The 17,579-nt window shown below is 39.3% G+C and overlaps 1 protein-coding gene across 6 annotated transcripts in view; it reads left to right on the top strand.

Moving 5' to 3' along the window:
* Invs (inversin) overlaps positions 1 to 17,579 on the top strand; it is a 173,435-nt gene that overhangs the window by 103,082 nt on the left and 52,774 nt on the right. For 4 of the 6 annotated variants that reach the window (XM_027403114.2, XM_027403113.2, XM_027403115.2 and 1 more), the window contains 2 exons: positions 7,461 to 7,634; positions 13,191 to 13,358. In XM_027403114.2, the coding sequence (XP_027258915.1) occupies positions 7,461 to 7,634; positions 13,191 to 13,358 (342 nt within the window). Of the gene's footprint in view, positions 1 to 1,981; positions 2,027 to 2,667; positions 2,883 to 7,460; positions 7,635 to 13,190; positions 13,359 to 17,579 lie in introns of those variants that run through there. The other 2 variants (XM_035439881.1, XM_027403117.2) reach the window with 2 other exon arrangements.

The following is a 17,579-nucleotide window of genomic DNA, read 5'->3' as shown; positions in this document are numbered from 1 at the left end:
TTCCCCCAACTCAATATTTCTGCCCCTCCATTTCCTCTCCTCTCCTCTTCTTCTCTTGTTCTTATTGTAGCAGCTCCCACCCCCCTACCCTCATGCTCCCAATTAGTTCAGGAGTTCATGCCACTTCCATTCCTGGGGACCATTTATCCCTTAGAGTCCTTCATGTTTCCTAGTTTCTTTGGTGAAGAGAAGATTATAGGCTGGTAACCCTTTGCTCTATGTCTAAAATTCATATATGAGTGAGTACATACCATGTTTGTCTTTTTGTGACTGGGTTACCTCACTCAGGATGGTTTCTTCTAGTTCCATCCATTTGCCTGAAAATTTCAAGATTCCATAAGCACATGCCTTTTATCTCACTGCTGTAATCATTATTCTAACTCCCTCCTTCTGCCTGCCAGAAAGGATGGTGAGGGAAGCACAAAGCCCTGTTTGGGCATCTTGCCTTAATCCTGTTTCTCACCCTTCAGATTCATTACCAGATAGGCTAATGGAGTCAGTTCTTTTATACCCTCTCACTCACTACATGGACATAATGTCAGGGAGATGTCCCATTCCTGATCCCGAGGAGGAGAGTTCAGGGTCCTTTCCTTGTTTTTCAAGTAAACTATATCAGCATTTTAAACTTTTCTGCTTCCTTGTCTGTCTTGCAAGGTAACATGTTCACTGGGGATACTGTTCAAAGATACAAGACTCTTAAGAAATAAAAAGTATCTCTACTGGTGGCATAGCAAGTATCAGGCACACATGCTTGTTTGCATCAGTTTCCCTGTTTCCAGGTACCATAGAGGTGATGCAGATGCAGATGACACAGTGAACAAAGCACACAGTGCAAGATAGCAACTTTTAGTAGGCATGAAGCAAGCCTTTCTTTGTCCCAGTGGTGATATTATCTCATTTTTAAGACAGCTCACTGCAAGCTCAACTCTGAGAAGTGATCCCAATAAACCAGGGTCAAAGCTTTGCAACTGACCCTACACAACATCCAAGATCAGGGCATACACCCTCTCCTAACATAACTGTGGTACTTCCAAAGCTCATTTGCATTTGCAACCATTACAGAAAAGTTTCACTGATTACTGAAAATTGCGACCTATATACTTCCTAGGGATAGTGTTTCTTTTTCAAATTTAATATGGCAAATGCCTTGAATGTTTATAAATATGTAATTATAAAGATATCATTATAATGAATAACAAATGTTTCTATTGTTTCCATTTCAATGTAAAATAATGTATTTTTATCTAATGCTGTTAACATTTAGAATGAAATGTGACAGAATGTTTTCTCTACATTTATATTTGCTATTATAAATATAGTTATAATATTTCCAGTGCAAAATTATATGCAAACATATAAAAGGACCAAAGTATGAACATTTGTATATGTCAGTGAACAGCTGTTTTCTCCTCGGGCTCAGTGGTGAATAGGAGTGCTGGTACCATGTAGAGAGAACAAGAATTCAGAGGTCAATGGGAGGAAAACCATCCCCAAGTATGGGGTTTTTGGGGGGGGAAAGCTTTGCCATTTCTTTTTTATTTATTTTAATTAGAAAGAAGATTTTTTACATGTTAATCCCATGTCCCTCTCCCTCCCCTCCTCCCCTGCCCCCCCAACTAATACCCTACCTATCCCATACCTTTTCTGCTCCGCAGAGAGGGTGAGGCCTTCCATAGGGGGTCTTCAGAGTCTGTCATATCCTTTGGGGTAGGGCCTAGGCCCACCCCCTTGTATCTAGGCTCAGGGAGTATCCCTCTGTGTGGGTTGGGCTCCCAAAGTCCATTCCTATGCTAGGGATAAGTACTGATCCACTACAAGGGGCCCCATAGATTTCCAAGGCCTCCTTACTTACACCCACATTCAGGGGGTCTGGATAAATCCCATGCTGGTTTCCCAGTGATCAGTCTGGTGACCAAGAGCTCTCCCTTGTTCAGGTCAGCTGTGTCTGTGGGTTTCATCAGCGTGGTCTGGACCCCTTTGCTCATCACTCGTCCTTCTCTGCAACTGGATTTCAGTTCAGTTCAAGGTATAGCTGTGGGTGTCTGCTTCTACTTCCACCAGCTGCTGGATGAAGACTATAGGTTGGCATTTAAGTTAGTCATCAATCTCATTATCAGGGAGGGCATTTAAGGTGGCCTCTCCTCTGTTGCTTAGATTGTTAGTTGGTGTCATCTTTGTAGCTCTCCAGACATTTCCCTAGTGCCTGATTTCTCTTTAAACCTATAATGCCTCCCTCTATTATATTATCTCTTACCTTGCTCTCTTCTGTTCTTCCCCCAACTCAACCTTCATGCCCCATCATGTCTTCCTCACCCCTCCTCTTCTCCCCTTCTCATTCTCCTAGTTCCCTGCATTGCCTTTTCATTATATCTAAGTTTGGCAAAATCAAAGGCTTTGAAGCTGCATTGCTTCAACTGAGGAGAAGGCAAATGGCCAAAATAATCAGTAGCCTGATGAAGAGAACATGGTAGCCTTGTGGAAGAACATGTGGAGGAGGGTCCCAAGTGTTATGAGAAGTTGCTGGTAAAACACTTAACTGCAGCCAGACAGAAGTCATTAAAAAATATGACTTTAGCCATATCTTGCTCAAGAAAAGTCTCCCCTTTTTCTATCAAGCAATGAAAGACCTTTGTATTTTTGTTGAAGCAAAGAATACACTTAGAAGTTGAGGATGCTCTAAGATTGGTCTACAGTTCTAGAGATTGGTGCTTGGAGTACTGGCAAGAACAGGACAATGGACAACCTCAAGACCAGAAAGCTGCCCATTAACTGAATGATTGTCACTATGGTGTCCCTAACAACATAGAAGACAGTGTCTCAAGAGAATTCCATCAGGTGGTTTCTTACACTAGACTAGGAGCTATGTGGACGCCAACCAAAGGGTGAGTGGAGGAAAAAAGCAAGAAATGAAAAAGAGTAGCGAAGAAGCTTTCCTTCAAATATACTTGAAAGTTGGGAATTGTACATGAATTACCTGCCTATAATCCTGGCACTCTCAGGAAGCTGAGACAGCAGAATAACCACACATTTGAGGCCAGTCTGATCTACATAGTGAGTTTGAGGTTAATCAGGACTAAATTGCAAAGACTCTGTCTCAATTGTAATAGTAGTGATAAATAATAGTAATAGTAATAATAATAATAATAATAATAATAATAATAATAATAATAATTACTTGTAAACAAAAACAACAAAATATATGAAGAAATTGAATGTTGAAGAAATGCCAATATGATTTGGTTCACAACTGAAGGCAAGGGCTGTTCCTCAATCTGTCAGTTGCCAGTAGTTAAGTAGGGAGGACCAGGGCCAGGAGCCCCTCCCTGATCCCTGATTGGCTGTTGGCAGGCCCACTGCAGCTACCACAGCTGCTATGGGATTGTTTGCATTAACTATGTCATGCCTAAAAAATAACATTTGCCAGCCCTTCTTCCAGTCTTCTGGCTCTTACATCCCTTCTGCTATCTCTTCTCTAGTATTCTCTAGGCCTTAGAGAGGATGTAGAAATGTCTTGTTTAGGGCTAAGCACTCAACCTTCATTTATTCTAAGCATCTTGAACTTTCATGAGTTTTTGCATTCTTCACAGTTCACTGGAAAGAAAAACTTAAGGTTGAAAGTACCATTTACCTACAAGTATACACATTAATATTTAGGGTTCAGATTGGTACCATGATATGTCCAAACCAGATGATCCTGGTTAAAATCACTGAGGCACAAAACAAAACAAAAAGGCATGAATATGGGAAGAAGAGCTGTGGGGAAGAGTGAGGGTTGATAGAGAGATAAAAGAAGAGAGGGAATGAATAAACACAATGTACTAAATAAGTGTATGAAATTGTCAAAAAACAAATTAAATGAATAAAAAGGAATAAATAAAAGATAAAGGACAAGGGATCTAATACCATTCTGAATATTAGCCCATTCTTAGTGAAAGAGCCTAAGGAAAGCAAATAAATTGGTACCCAGAATGTGTAAAAATATTTCAGTAAGAAAGACAAATATCTGAGTTCCCAAATTAGCAAACAACACAAAAACGCTGTCCACAAAAGAAGAAACAAATAGCCAACAAAATATTCCACATCAGCTAAAGAAGTGCAGATTAAATTCATTATCAAAACAGTACTTGTACCAATTAGATTGGCCAAGGTCAACACATTGACAAAACCAAGTGGGAAAAAGTTGTAGAGAAACAAGAATTCTCATGTTTCTGTTGGGAATGCAAATTGGAACTGCTCTTCAAGAGAGCCCAGAAATTCTTGTACACTTACCAGGAGATATGCACAAAACAATTCATTATAGCACTGATTGTGAAAAGTGAGAAATGTGCTAAGTATTCCTCTAGAGGGAATAAATACACATTCCTTATAACAGAATGCTTCTCTAGAGAAGATGTATAAGCCAGAGCAACCTGGAGAAACCTTTAAATGTGTTTCTTTGAGTCAGAGATAGCCAGTGACTCAAACAGAACCATTGCTATAAAGGTAGCACCTTCCAGTTTATGAATATACATGTTTGTATGAAATAAAATATAAAAAATTAATCTAGAAACACCCAAGTCAGCATGGTGCTCTCCAAAGAGGTAGAAAAGGGGTGGGACACACAAAAGAGCATTGCCTGTAATTGTTACGTTTTATTCTGTATGTCTGTGTGGGGGGGGTGAATGTGTATGTACATATTTGTGGTATGCATAGGTGTATGCAGGTGTGTGCATGTGCATGCAGAAGCTAGAGGTCATTATCAGGTGTCTCTTGTAACCACTTTCCACCTAAATTTTTGACAGGGTCTGTCACTAAACCAGGAGCTCAATTGGTTCATTCATCTAGATGACCAGCCAGTAAGCACCAGGATCCTCTGTCTCCACCTCCCCAATGCTGGCATTACGGGAGCATGCCTCATATTCAGCTTTTGATTTTTTTGTGGGTACTGGGGACCAAACTCAGGTTCTCAGACTTGCAGTACACTTTAGCAGCTAAGTCATATTTCCAATCCCTTTTATGTTTTATTTTCTTAAAATAAAATTTTAAATGCAAAATATAAAAGTAACATATTCAAAATCTTCATATCATTATTACTTAGATTCAATAACTATGCATACTTCTAAAACAGCAATCATTTTCACACATATACTCATGCATGCATGCTTAGGCACCCAAAAATATATGTGTACATGTACTCAAATCCATACCCACACATATAGCCCATGCACACACAAAAAAAATAATAAAAAATTTATAAGAAATTGATTTTTCTTCTCTACTGGAAATTAAACCCCTGTTCTTGTGCATGCACTCTACCACTGAGCCACATGCCCACCTCTTCTCATCTTAGTTCTGAAAGTTCTGTGGCCCTCTGCTCATTTGCAGAGATTGAGTCTGCATATAATTGGCATTTAATAAATGTTTGCCTATGAGACCCAGGAGGTTGGCATCAGCCCAAGTGAATTATATTGTGTCTGGCCCCAGCTGTCATAGAATACCTGATGGGACATTGTCTTCCAAAACTAGAGTCTGTTCACAGAGCTGACTCCTTCCCAGAGCACCAGCCAGACTCCTCTTGGCCCTGTGTTGTAATCTGTGGGTATAGCATGGATGAGTTCCTCAGTGTGGAAAAAAAAGAGGAACCATTATTTCTACCACCCCAGCTACCTTTGCTCTTGGTTCTCTCCTTAGTCACTCGCTGCACTATAAATAATGATGATCAAACCTTTCTATCTGCCACCCTTTGTCACCAGCCATTCTCCACTGCACCTCACCATCTGCGTTTGTCTTGCTGGCCAGGCTAGTCTTGATAAGATCCAGATCTGCTGGGAAACCCAGTCTCTGGAAAACCGTTCATAATCCTAGCAAACATTTGCTAGGCACCCACTTAGTGTAGTGTCTCACGTATTCTTCAGATGCTATCTGTCTTGTTTGGCATGTGTGATAATTCTATGTGCTGTTGTTGTCTCTGGTTTACATGTGAGATGCCGTTGGGGGGGGGGCAGGGGGTGCTTTAATCTTTAGACATTTTTCACCATACATTACTGTGGCACAACCATGAGATCTATGTCAAAAGTTCTGTCCTACTTGCCTGCTTCATAACAAGGCTTACCAAATGTTTGTTGAATGAATGAAGGAGCAGCTATTACTGGTATATACCATTTGGGTAGTGAAGTTTGAGTCCCAAGAATTTTCTACCAAAAACATATATTCCAGGAACCTTGTTTTGTGCCTAGTGGTCACTGCTATCAACTATGTGACTTTCCTTCTACTTCCTGTTTTCTGATTCCACAACCAAAATGACTGTCTGAATGAATATCTCTAAAAGGTCATAATGAATTATTCTGTAATACTTGAAATGTTATGCTCAGAAAGGTCAAACTTTATTTTTTTGGTATGAAGTGTCATACCGATTTTTTTTTCTCTCTGAGCACTTTTTTTTTTCCCCTTCAAAGGAAAGATGGCAGGAAATTTAGAGCATGGCGCCCTCTTGAGGAAATTTAGAGCAAGGCGCCCTCTTGAGGAAATTTAGAGCAGGGCGCCCTCTTGAGGAAATTTACAACAGCGCGCCCTCTTGAGGAACTTTCATGTCTTCCTTCTCAGTGTTGATACAGTACAATAGAAGCAAGGCTGGAATCAATGAAGCTTTAAAAAGCAAGAAGAGCCAAATACCAATTATTTGAGAATTAAGACTCCTCATTGATCTGATCTCACATAGCAGTTGTAAATAAGAGTTTTTAAGTGAAAACAGAAATACAGGAGCTGTTTCATTTCTTCATGTCCAATACATTATATAATTTACTTATATTTATCAAGTACTTGGCTTGTACCAGGGACTATACTGGGTAGAGTAGCCAATGAAATACAGCCTTGCTTCCTGAAGCTTACTGTCTGTGAGGGAGATGACAGTGAAAAGATCATATAAAGAGTATATGTTATAGTAATCTAATGAACCCTATTGGGGCAGCCAATCAGTACTCTACATATTGATGCTACTAGATAGTAATTTGGAAAACATACACAACCATAAAATATACAAAATTAACCCCCAAAGTTAGCTCTTGGTAATTTACTTTTGTGATAGGGGAGAAAACTGAGTATAAAACAGTGTTTATTGGCGAATTTTCTATAATAGATATCTATAATTTAATGCTTTAGTATCTACATGTCCAGCAATAATAGACTGACATTCTAAACACCTAGCAATAATGATCTGGCTAAATAAAACATGTTACATTACCCAATAAGTGCTGGTCAGCCACTGTGTAAGTTATGTGTGTTCAAAAGTAATCAAGAGAAAAAAGAAAACATAAAGCAACCACTATCTTAGTGTAATGATGTTACAATTTTTCCTTTTATTAACTTTTCTGCATGGTATACTCTGTGAAGGTGATTAAAATACTGAAAACATTTCAAAGGTATTTACAAACTAGTCACAAAGTAAATTCTTCTTAATCTCTCCTTTTCTTGTTTTCATCTAGGGAAATTACCGCTTTATGAAACTCTTGCTTACACGCAGAGCAAACTGGATGCAGAAGGATCTAGAAGAGATGACACCTTTGCATCTGACTACCCGGCATAAAAGCCCCAAGTGTCTAGCCCTCCTGCTGAAGTTTATGGCCCCTGGGGAGGTGGATACACAGGACAAAAACAAGGTAATGGACAATCAAGGTCAAAGACAAATGAAAAAGAAAGGGGGATGCTTAGTCTTAATGATGTGAAACTTCAGGAAAGAAAGCATTGGCACCATTCCTGTGGGAGGGCAACTCCACGTGTCCAGACATCCCAGCATCTCCTAAAAGTCTACTGTTATCCTGCTAGTCACCACATGGTAGGTAGAATCACCCTTTGAAGGGTGGGAAATCTGAACCTCAAGAGGATTAAAGTTTGCTCAAGATCCAAGTGGCAAAACTAGAATCCAAACCCAGGCCTGTTTAACTGTAAAAGATTTTCTAACATTTGTCAGAAACTCACCACAGTCCCTGTGGACACCTGGACCCTGTGACATCTGCCCATGCACTGCACTAACATGTGAACACCTGGACCCACAGTGACATCTGCCCATGCTGTGCACTAGCATGTGAACACCTGGACCCACAGTGACATCTGCCCATGCTGTGCACTAACATGTGGGCACCTGGACCCACAATGACATCTGCCCATGCTGTGCACTAACATGTGAACACCTGGACCCACAATGACATCTGCCCATGCTGTGCACTAACGTGGTCACTGGACCCACAGTGACATCTGCCCACACTCTGTACTAACATGTGGTCACTGGACCCACAGTGACATCTGCCCATGCACTGCACTAAATATAGAGCATCTGGACTCATGGTGGCCGTCTGCCAGTGCAATGTGCTAAACATGTAATGGCTTTAATAACTGGGCTGTTGACAGCAGCCTCCTTAGACTCTAATCCAAAAGCCACCACTTACTTATTCTGCGTTCTGGGGAAAAATTACTTAGTTCATTTATGTCATGGTTTTAGAATACATGAAAAGGGTAACTGAAGGTAAAATGAAGTGATGCAGACAAAGTGCCTAACTCAGTGCCTCATGTGGATACACTCCTCATAAATGTTTATCATAAAACAATTACTAATAGCATTTCACTCCTGACATCTGCTCTCTCACTTCTTGCTAGGAATTTTTTAACTGTCCTTGCTCTTAAATTTAAAAGATTGCTCACAATGCTCATATCTTTGCTTATCCTTCTTTACAGGAAAAAAGTGGGGTCATTTGTTAGGCACAGGCAATAGTCCTTTTCTTTCCACTGTGGGCTGGGCCCTAGTCTTGTTAACACCAATGACCCCATACAGTTAAAGTCCTTATGATAATTATTCTTACTGCTATTAGTTTTTAAGGATTTCCTAAATTGTGTGTGTGTGTGTGTGTGTGTGTGTGTGTGTGTGTGTGTGTGTAAGAGAGAGAGAGAGAGAGAGAGAGAGAGAGAGAGAGAGAGAGAGAGAGTCTATATGTACCAAGTGAATGCACCTTCTGAGGCTGGTGAGTGTCAGATACTCTGGAAAGGCTAAAGGTCATTGTGACCCACCTGATGTGGGTGCTGGGAACTGAAGCCCGGTCCTCTGCAAGGTGGGTGGGTGCTTCTAACTACTGAGCCATCTCTCTAACCCTTCTCTGGACTTTTTAATTCTCATACTGTTCTCTATGTAGTTTTGGTTTTTCTATAGCAGTCAGTTGGAAGATCAATTTTTACTTTGCAACAATGCATTAATATTTTCCCACTCACAGCATCTGAGTGATAGCATTTTGCTAAATGATCAATTTTATGTATATTGTACTACAGCAAAAATGAATAAAAAAATAAAAAACAAAGGTATACAAAATATAAGTAGAAACCATTTATGCTTGGACTAAAATCTTGTATTTGAGTGCATATAACCTGAATAATCATAACCTAGGAAAGGGAAGGAATTATAGATGTTTATTTAAAAGGTGTTTATAATCAATTAATGATTGCTACTAAATATGATTTTCTGTGACCTTCAGTCATTACTAAAAATAGCAATGAGTTGGGAGATGACTCAGCAGTGAAGAGCGCTGGATGCTCTTACAAAGGGTCAGAGTTGGGTTCCCAGCACCCACACCAGGCAGCTCACAGCACCCTGTAATTCTAGCTCCAAGGGATCCAGCACTCTGCTCTGACCTCCTGGAGTTCACTGAGCTCACAAAATAAATAAATATAAAATGAATCTTTTAGAAAATAATGTATTAATGATGATTCCATAATATAATAAAGGCCTATAAGTGCACTTTGAATGAATACCATGGATGTTAATTTTTTCAAATTTTCATGACCAATGAGCTTGGCTCCCACTCAGTAAACTATCCAATTTTAGATGGATTGCTGAGTGACAGAGAGGATCTAATGTACATCCAAGCATCTCTGGTTCTTCCATGGTGACTCTCCCCATAGGAGGTATATTAATGGTAGTGGCAAAAGTGGTTTTCAAGGAATTTCACTGCATCCAGAATTACCACTTTAAACTTTTATTTCAAATAAAGAAAATGCATGTATAGTTCTTAAAGTATCTTTTCACCAGCAGCTACATTTAGCTATTAGTATGTAAAATTATTCTTAAAATTAAATGTGCTATGCTGAAGGATTCCAGATCTGTGAGTTGCCTGTGGCAGACTCTTTGATAAACATCAAAATTGTCTGGCTCTGGGCTTTTCATGGTGGGAGACTTTTAATAACTGCTTCTAATTCACTAGGAGGGGTTATAGGTCTACTTAAATTATCTGATGTTGATTTAACTTTGGTAAGTGGTATCTATTGGGAAAATTATCCATTTCCTTTATTTTCCAGTTTTGTGGAATACTGGTTTTTTTAAGTATGACATAATGATTCTTTGTATTTCCTCAGTGTCTGTTATTATGTCCCCATTTTGTTTTTGTTGTTGTTTTGTTAATTTGGATATTCTCTCTCCATCTTTTAGTTAGTTTGAATAAGGGTTTCTCTATATTGTTTATTTTCTCAAAGAACCAAAATACTCTTTGTTTCATTGATTCTCTAGTTTCTATTTTATTGATTTCAGCCCTCAGTTTGATTATTTTAGGGTTTCTACTCCTTTTGGGTGAGCTTGATTCTTTTTGTTCTAGGACTTTTAGGTGTGCTGCTAAGTTGCTACTATGAGAACTCTGCAATTTCTTTATTCAGGCACTTTGTGATGCGAACTTTCCTCTTTGCACCATTTCCATTGTGTCCCATAAGTTTGAGTATGTTATGAATTCATTTTCATTGAGTTCCAGGAAGTCCAATTTCTTTCTCTGTTTCTGCCAGCAGTCATTCAGAAGAGTATTGTTCAGTTTCCATGAGTTTATATGTGTTCTGTTGTTTCTATTGTTGAAATCCAGCTTTAGTCTATGGTGGTCTGATAGGATGCAGGGAATTATTTCAATTTTATTGTATCTGTTGAGACTTGCTTTGTGACCAAATATGTGATTAGTTTTGGAGAATGTTCCAAGAGGTGCTGAGAAAAAGGTATATTCTTTTGTGTTTGGGTGAAATGTTCTGTATGTATCTATTAGGTCCATTTGGTTCATAACATCAGTTAGCTCCAGTATTTCTCTGTTTGGTTTTTGCATGGATGGCCAGTCCACTGAGAGTTGGGTATTGAAGTCTCTCAGTATCAATGTTTGAGGAGTCAGTGTGTGATTTAAGCTTTAGTGATGTTTCCTTTACAAACATGGGTGCCCTTTGTTTGGGGCATGGATGTTCAGAATTGAAAGATAACTTGGCAGGTCTTTCCTTTGATGAATATGAGGTGTCCTTCTCCATCTCTTTTATTTTTTGTTTGAAGTCTATGTTGTTAGATATTAGAATAGCAACATGTTTTTTCCTAGGTCCATTTGCTTAGAAAACCTTTTTCCAACCCTTTATTCTGAGGTAGTATCTATTTTTGATGTTGAAGTGTATTTCTTGTATGCCACAAAAAGATGGATCCTGTTTTTGCATCCATCCTGTTAGTCTTTTTATTGGAGAAAGGAGTTCATTGATATTGAGAGATATTAATGATCATTGATTGTTAATTACTGTTATTTTGTTGGTGGTGGTGGTAATGGGGTGTGTGTGTGTGTGTGTGTGTGTGTGTGTGTGTGTGTGTGTGTGTGTGTGTGTGTGTGTATTCTTCCCTTTTTTTGGTTTTACTGGGATGGGGTTATTTCCTCTGTTTTTAATGGGTGTAGTTAACCTCCTTGGGTTGGGGTTTTCCTTCTAGCACCTTCTGTATGACTAGATTTGTAGATATTGTTTAAATTTGACTTTATCATGGAATATCTTTTCTACATCTATGGAGACTGATAGTTTTGCTGGGTATAGTAGTCCTAGAGTCTGCTGTCCAGGCCTTTCTGGCTTTTAAAGTTTCTGCTGAAAAGTCAGGTGTTATTCTAATAGGTCTGCCTTTATATGTTACTTGCTCTTTTTCCCTTGAAGCTTTTAGCATTCTTTCTTTGTTCTGTATGTTTAGTGTTTTGATTATTGTATGGTGAGGGGACTTTCTCTTCTTGTTCAGTCTGTTTTGTGTTCTTTATGCTTCTTGTACCTTTATAGGCATTCCTTCTTTAGGTTACGAAAATTTTCTTCTATGATTTTGTTAAAAAAAATATTATCTGTTCCTTTGAGCTGGAATTCTTCTCCACTTTCTATTCCTGTTATTCTTAGGTTTTGTTTTTTATAGTGCCCCAGATTTCCTGGATATTTTGTGTGAGGAATTTTTTATATTTAACATTTTCTTTGACCAATATTTCTATTTCTTCTTGTATTTTCAGTGCCTAGATTCTTTCTTCCATCTCTTGTATTCTGTGTTGCTTTTGTCTGTAGTTCCTATTTGCTTATATAGATTTTACATCTCCAGATTTTCCTCATTTTGTATTTTCTTTATTACTTCTATTTCCATTTTCAAGTCTGCAAAACTTTTATTCATTCCCTTCAATTGTTTGTTTTTTCTTGGCTTTCTAAATTCATTGCCTCCAATTTTTTGTGTCTTTCCCTCAATTTCTTTAAAGGGTTTATTCATTTCCTCTTTAAGTACCTTTATCATATTTATAAAGTGTGTTTTAAAGTTGTTTTCTTGTGTGTCAGCTGTGTTGTAATATTCAGGGCTTACTGTAGTAGAATAGCTGGGCTCGGGTGGTGATTGGCTGTTATTGTGTTCTTACACTGGTGTCTAGGCATCTGTGTTTGGAGTAATTATAGGTCTAATTTCTGAGTTTGTCCTTGTTGGATGAGTGTTTTTTCCCATTGGTTTCTGTTTCCTCTCTGGTCTTTAGGCTTGAGTAGTCTGTGGTTGGGTAAAGGGTCTCTAACTAAGGTGGGGGATGGAATTCTGGCATCTGGTGGTGCAGGGTGCTTCCTCTGGAGTTGTGGGCCTCCATATGGTGATGAGGAGAGGGTGGCTGTTGGGGATAGGCTGGGTGGGTTCTGAGGGAGTGTTGGTGGTCTGCAAGAGAGAGTCTTACCTGGGGTTTTGGGTGCGGGTATGACCCTGGTAAAATAGAGGGGGCACTTCTGCCAGAGTTGTGGCCTGGGATGTGGTAACAAGGAGGGGAGGCTGTTGATGGTTGGCTGGGCAGGCTCTGAGAGAGAGTCCTGATGGCTCTTAAACCATGCCTGTCACATAGTAGATGTCCTAGAAGAGTAGGATGCTGAGGTTGTCTTTTTATTACCTCACTACGTTGTTGCAGCAAACAGCTTTGCACTGGAGCGCCTACTACAACAACCCAGAGCATGCGAAGCTGCTCATCAAGCATGACTCCAACATTGGGATTCCTGACATGGAAGGCAAGATTCCACTCCACTGGGCAGCCAACCATAAAGATCCAAGCGCTGTGCACACAGTGAGATGCATCCTGGTAGGTAGAATGCTGTGCTACACCCTAAAGCCCTTTTTAGGAAAAACTAATCTAATAGGTACAAAAGCATTAATGTGAGAGACAGGAGATTACGAAGCAAGAATATCAACAGGCCGACTTATCATCTCCTGAGAGACAGAGCATCACAATAACTTTTACTCCACACGGAGGTTTCCTGTGACCCACTCCCCCACCACCAATCACTTCTAGAGTTCATATTTCTCATTCCCTGCTTTGTTTTATACTTTTTGATCCTTTAATTTTTCATTTTTGTGTATGTGTGTGTATGCAAGTGAATATGTGTATATATGGGGTTGTGTGTGTGTTATATGAAGTGTGTGTGTGTGTGTGTGTGTGTGTGTGTGTGTGTGGAACACATATTAGTACTCAGGTGTACACACCAATGGTTATCTATACCAAGGCCAAAACAAGGCATTGGGGCTCTTCCTCTAGCACTCTCTGCCTGTGACCCTGAGGCAGGCTCCCTCACTGAACCTGAAGCTCACAGCTGGCTGGCTGAAGCTAGGCTGGCTGGCCAGCCAGCTCTCAGGATCTAAGTGTCTCTGTCCCCAATGCCCGGCTCACAAGTACTCACAGCCAAGCTTGGCCTTTTACAAGGGTGCTGGGAACTAACCAAAATGCTTCCCTAGGCCCCTGCTGACTTCTAATATACAAATTAGACTTTAAAACATATTCTCATGTGTATGTAATGATTACTGTACACATTCACTAATCTCTTTCTCTACATTTTTCTTTTTGTATATGTGTATGTGATATGCATGCATGTATTGATAAGTGTGTTGATATGGGTGTGAGGGTACATGTTCATGTGTGTCTGTGTATGGAGGCCAGGTGTTGATGCCAGGTGTCTTCATCATCATTTTCCACTTTATTGACTGAGGCAGGGTCTCTGGTGGAAGCCCTAGCTCGCTGTTGGGGCTAATCTAGCAAGCCAGGAAGGGAGGGATGGGAGCATAGTGAGGAAATACTGGGCCAAAGCAAAACCAAAAACCAACAGGACAGACTCCAAACTCTGCATCTCCATGTCTGATATGAAAGTGCTCTTCAGATCTCCAACTCCTTTCAGCTTTGTTGACTGCAGCATACTTCTCTCTCAGGCTATTTTCACAAGTGACGAGCACTTTACCCACTGAGCCATCTCCTAGCTTCATTCCCCCCTCACCTTGAATCTCAAATTTGCCTTATCATTCCTCTTAGTTCCTGATATTTAATTATTTTGTGTTTGTTTTTTGAGACAGGGTTTCTCTGTATTGCTTTGGAGCCTATGCTGGAACTCACTCTGTAGACCAGGATAGATTCGAACTCACAGAGATTCGCTTGGCTCTGCCTCCCAAGTGCTGGGATTAAAGGCATGCACCACCAATGCCCAGCCTGATACATAATTCTTAGAACTTTCATTTTTATAGAAATATTGATGATAAACTGTTATTTTTCTTTTGGTTCTATGGCAGTCTTGTGTAGGTAAGGGTATCAAACTCATTTTATAGCTGAAGATGACCTTGAACTTCTGACCCTCCTGCCTCCACCTCTCAAAAGATGGAATTACAGCCCTGTGCCACCAACACCTAATTTGTATGGTGCTGGGCATCACACATAGGGAGAAGGGTGTTGTACACACTAGGCAAGCACTCTACCAACAGAGCCTCAACTCTCATCAAAATTGTGTTTTGTTAAGAATGTCTTTATAATTTCTTTTTTAAAATTAAGATATAATTACATCATTCCCCCTTCCCTTTCCTCCATCCAATGCTTCCCATGTATCCTCCACCTGATATCTTGCTTTCTCAAGCTCATAACCTTGATTTCTCTAATTGTTGCTATCTTGCTCTTGAAAACTGGTTTTCTTTGTGCACAGTCCTAGATACTTATTTTCCTATTGTTCATTTTCTATTGTTCATTGTTTTACTACTTTCTGCCTTTTTATTGTTCTTGCAAATCAAGTCTGTTGTTGTCTTAATGGTCAATCCTTTGGAAGGTGATCTACCTTTTCATTCAGGCTGTTTTTAATTCTTTGTAGTTGATATTTTACAGTTTCATTGCTGTATGTCTAGAATTTTAGAATTAAAAAAAAAATCCTGTTTGCTGAGCAGAGTAGCACATGCCTGTGGTCCTAGCACGTGGGTGGTAGGCAGGAAGATCAGGAGTTCATAGTAAGTTTGAAACAACCTGAGCTCGAAAACACTATCTCAATAAAATTAAATAAACAAATAAATTCTTATTGGAGCTGGGCACAGTGATGCATTCCTGTAGTCCCAACATTCAGGAGGCCAAAGCCAAAGATCCTGAATTCAAGTCCAGAGTGAGCTACATAGCTAGACCCTATCTCAGAATGATAATAAGGCCAGCAAAGTGGCTCAGTGGGTAAAGGCAACTGGCCACCAAGCCTGAGGACCTGAGTTGCGTCCCTGAGAACTCATATATGTAGAGAAGAAGAGAATTGAGTCCCACAGGTTGTCCTCTGATATCCATACATGCACCAGAGCACACAATACATAATATATGCATACATTCATACACACATGTATACATATAATGAGTGTAAAAACAATAAATAAAAGTTCCATTTGCTTTATATTCTGATTATTGAATCTTACTTTTAGAAAACAAATAGCTGTTACATGTTTGCTTTTCTCTACTGTTGCCTTTTGGATCTCCAGTTATAAGCATTTGGGGCTCTTTCATTTTATTCATCATGTCTCCGAATTTCCTTTTATATAACTCATGTTTGTTTCTCAGTTTACTAAGTCTCTCTTCAGCTGAGTCTAGTCAGTTGTTTTCCCTGTCCATGGAGCATTTAATCTTTGTCCTCTGAAAGCCCATTTGGTGTGTTCATACCATCCTGCTCATTGTGATAATTTTTATTTCTGCTCACTTTCTGTCACAACTTTTATTTTCTTACAGATTTCATAGTACCTCATTACTCTGAGAGCCTAGGCATGTCCAACCTTTGATGACATTGCCATCTAAAAGTTAATGATCAAGAACCTTGCAATTGAGTTACAATAAATAAATAAATAAATAAATAAATAAATAAATGATCTCTTGATGTTTTAAGTAAACTTACTTTTGGTTTTTGGGAGGGGGCTGGCTACATCTGTAGCTGTCCTAGGGTATAAGGCATTCCATGGCCCCAGGTTGGACACACCTCAGGTCCTTTGTTGGTAAAATGAGCTGACTACATAAAAAGCTGTAAATCTAGGATGGCCCTTCAGTGGTCAAATTGAAGCAACAGGACTTGGCTTTAGGTGTAACCTAACCTGAGAAGGAATTCTGGGTGAGGAAATTCCTAAGTTGAAACTGTTCCAAGAAACAGAGGGTCCTGGGCTGGTAATGTCCCTGGCAGCTGGGAAATAAGGCTTTTAAAGTCAAAGAGAAACCTAAGATGTATATCATAATGTCTGTTACAAAGATCCAGCAAAAGAATGAGTAAGTGTGGTGAACTGTCAAGTTACAGAGAAAGCAAACTGAATACCATAAACAGAGGAATACATTTTTTCAGCCTCATTCATAAAAGCACTTTAAATTAAACATCAGGGAAATGTCTTTCAGCTTCATTCTAGGAATAACATGTAGGAAGCTTGACAATACCAAGTGATTAATCCATGCCAGCATGTGGGAAAGAAACACTTTGCATATTGTCACAGGTGTGTTCATTGGTCCAAGCATATGGAGAGTAGCTTGACAGGATGTAGTGGAAGGTACAAAACTCCTTCAACCAGCAATGCCTCTTTCCATGTGTAGCAAAGAGAGAAGTCTCACACATTGTGTTACAAGAAGTATGTGAGGAAAACATAGTCTTTGCAACATTATTTGTGATTGTGAAAAAAAGTGGAAATAATGTAACTGCTCCTCAGGAGAAAAATGGAGAACTAAGTCCCAGTTTAACAAATGAACTAGAAACAACAGAGATACTCACAAGTGTAATGTAGGAAGGAAAAGTGGCCAAAGAGATAACATGTATGCTTCCACAATGTAAATATTCGAAGCACAGGTACAAAATGTATGTTATTTATGGACTACTACATGTGTATATAAGTAAAAATAAATAAATAACCCACAGCTTTAGCCTAATTCACAATAGACACCAAAGCACATTAGGCAAAGTGTCACATGTTTTAATGCAAGCATGATGGTTACTCTCTTCTTTTTGTATTTTTATATTATTAATAATAGGAAAGTTAATTGTTAAAGATTTAGCCC

Source organism: Cricetulus griseus, chromosome 2 (genome assembly GCF_003668045.3).
Source record: "Cricetulus griseus strain 17A/GY chromosome 2, alternate assembly CriGri-PICRH-1.0, whole genome shotgun sequence".
Lineage (NCBI taxonomy): Eukaryota > Metazoa > Chordata > Mammalia > Rodentia > Cricetidae > Cricetulus > Cricetulus griseus.
This window is presented reverse-complemented; position numbering and strand designations above follow the sequence as displayed.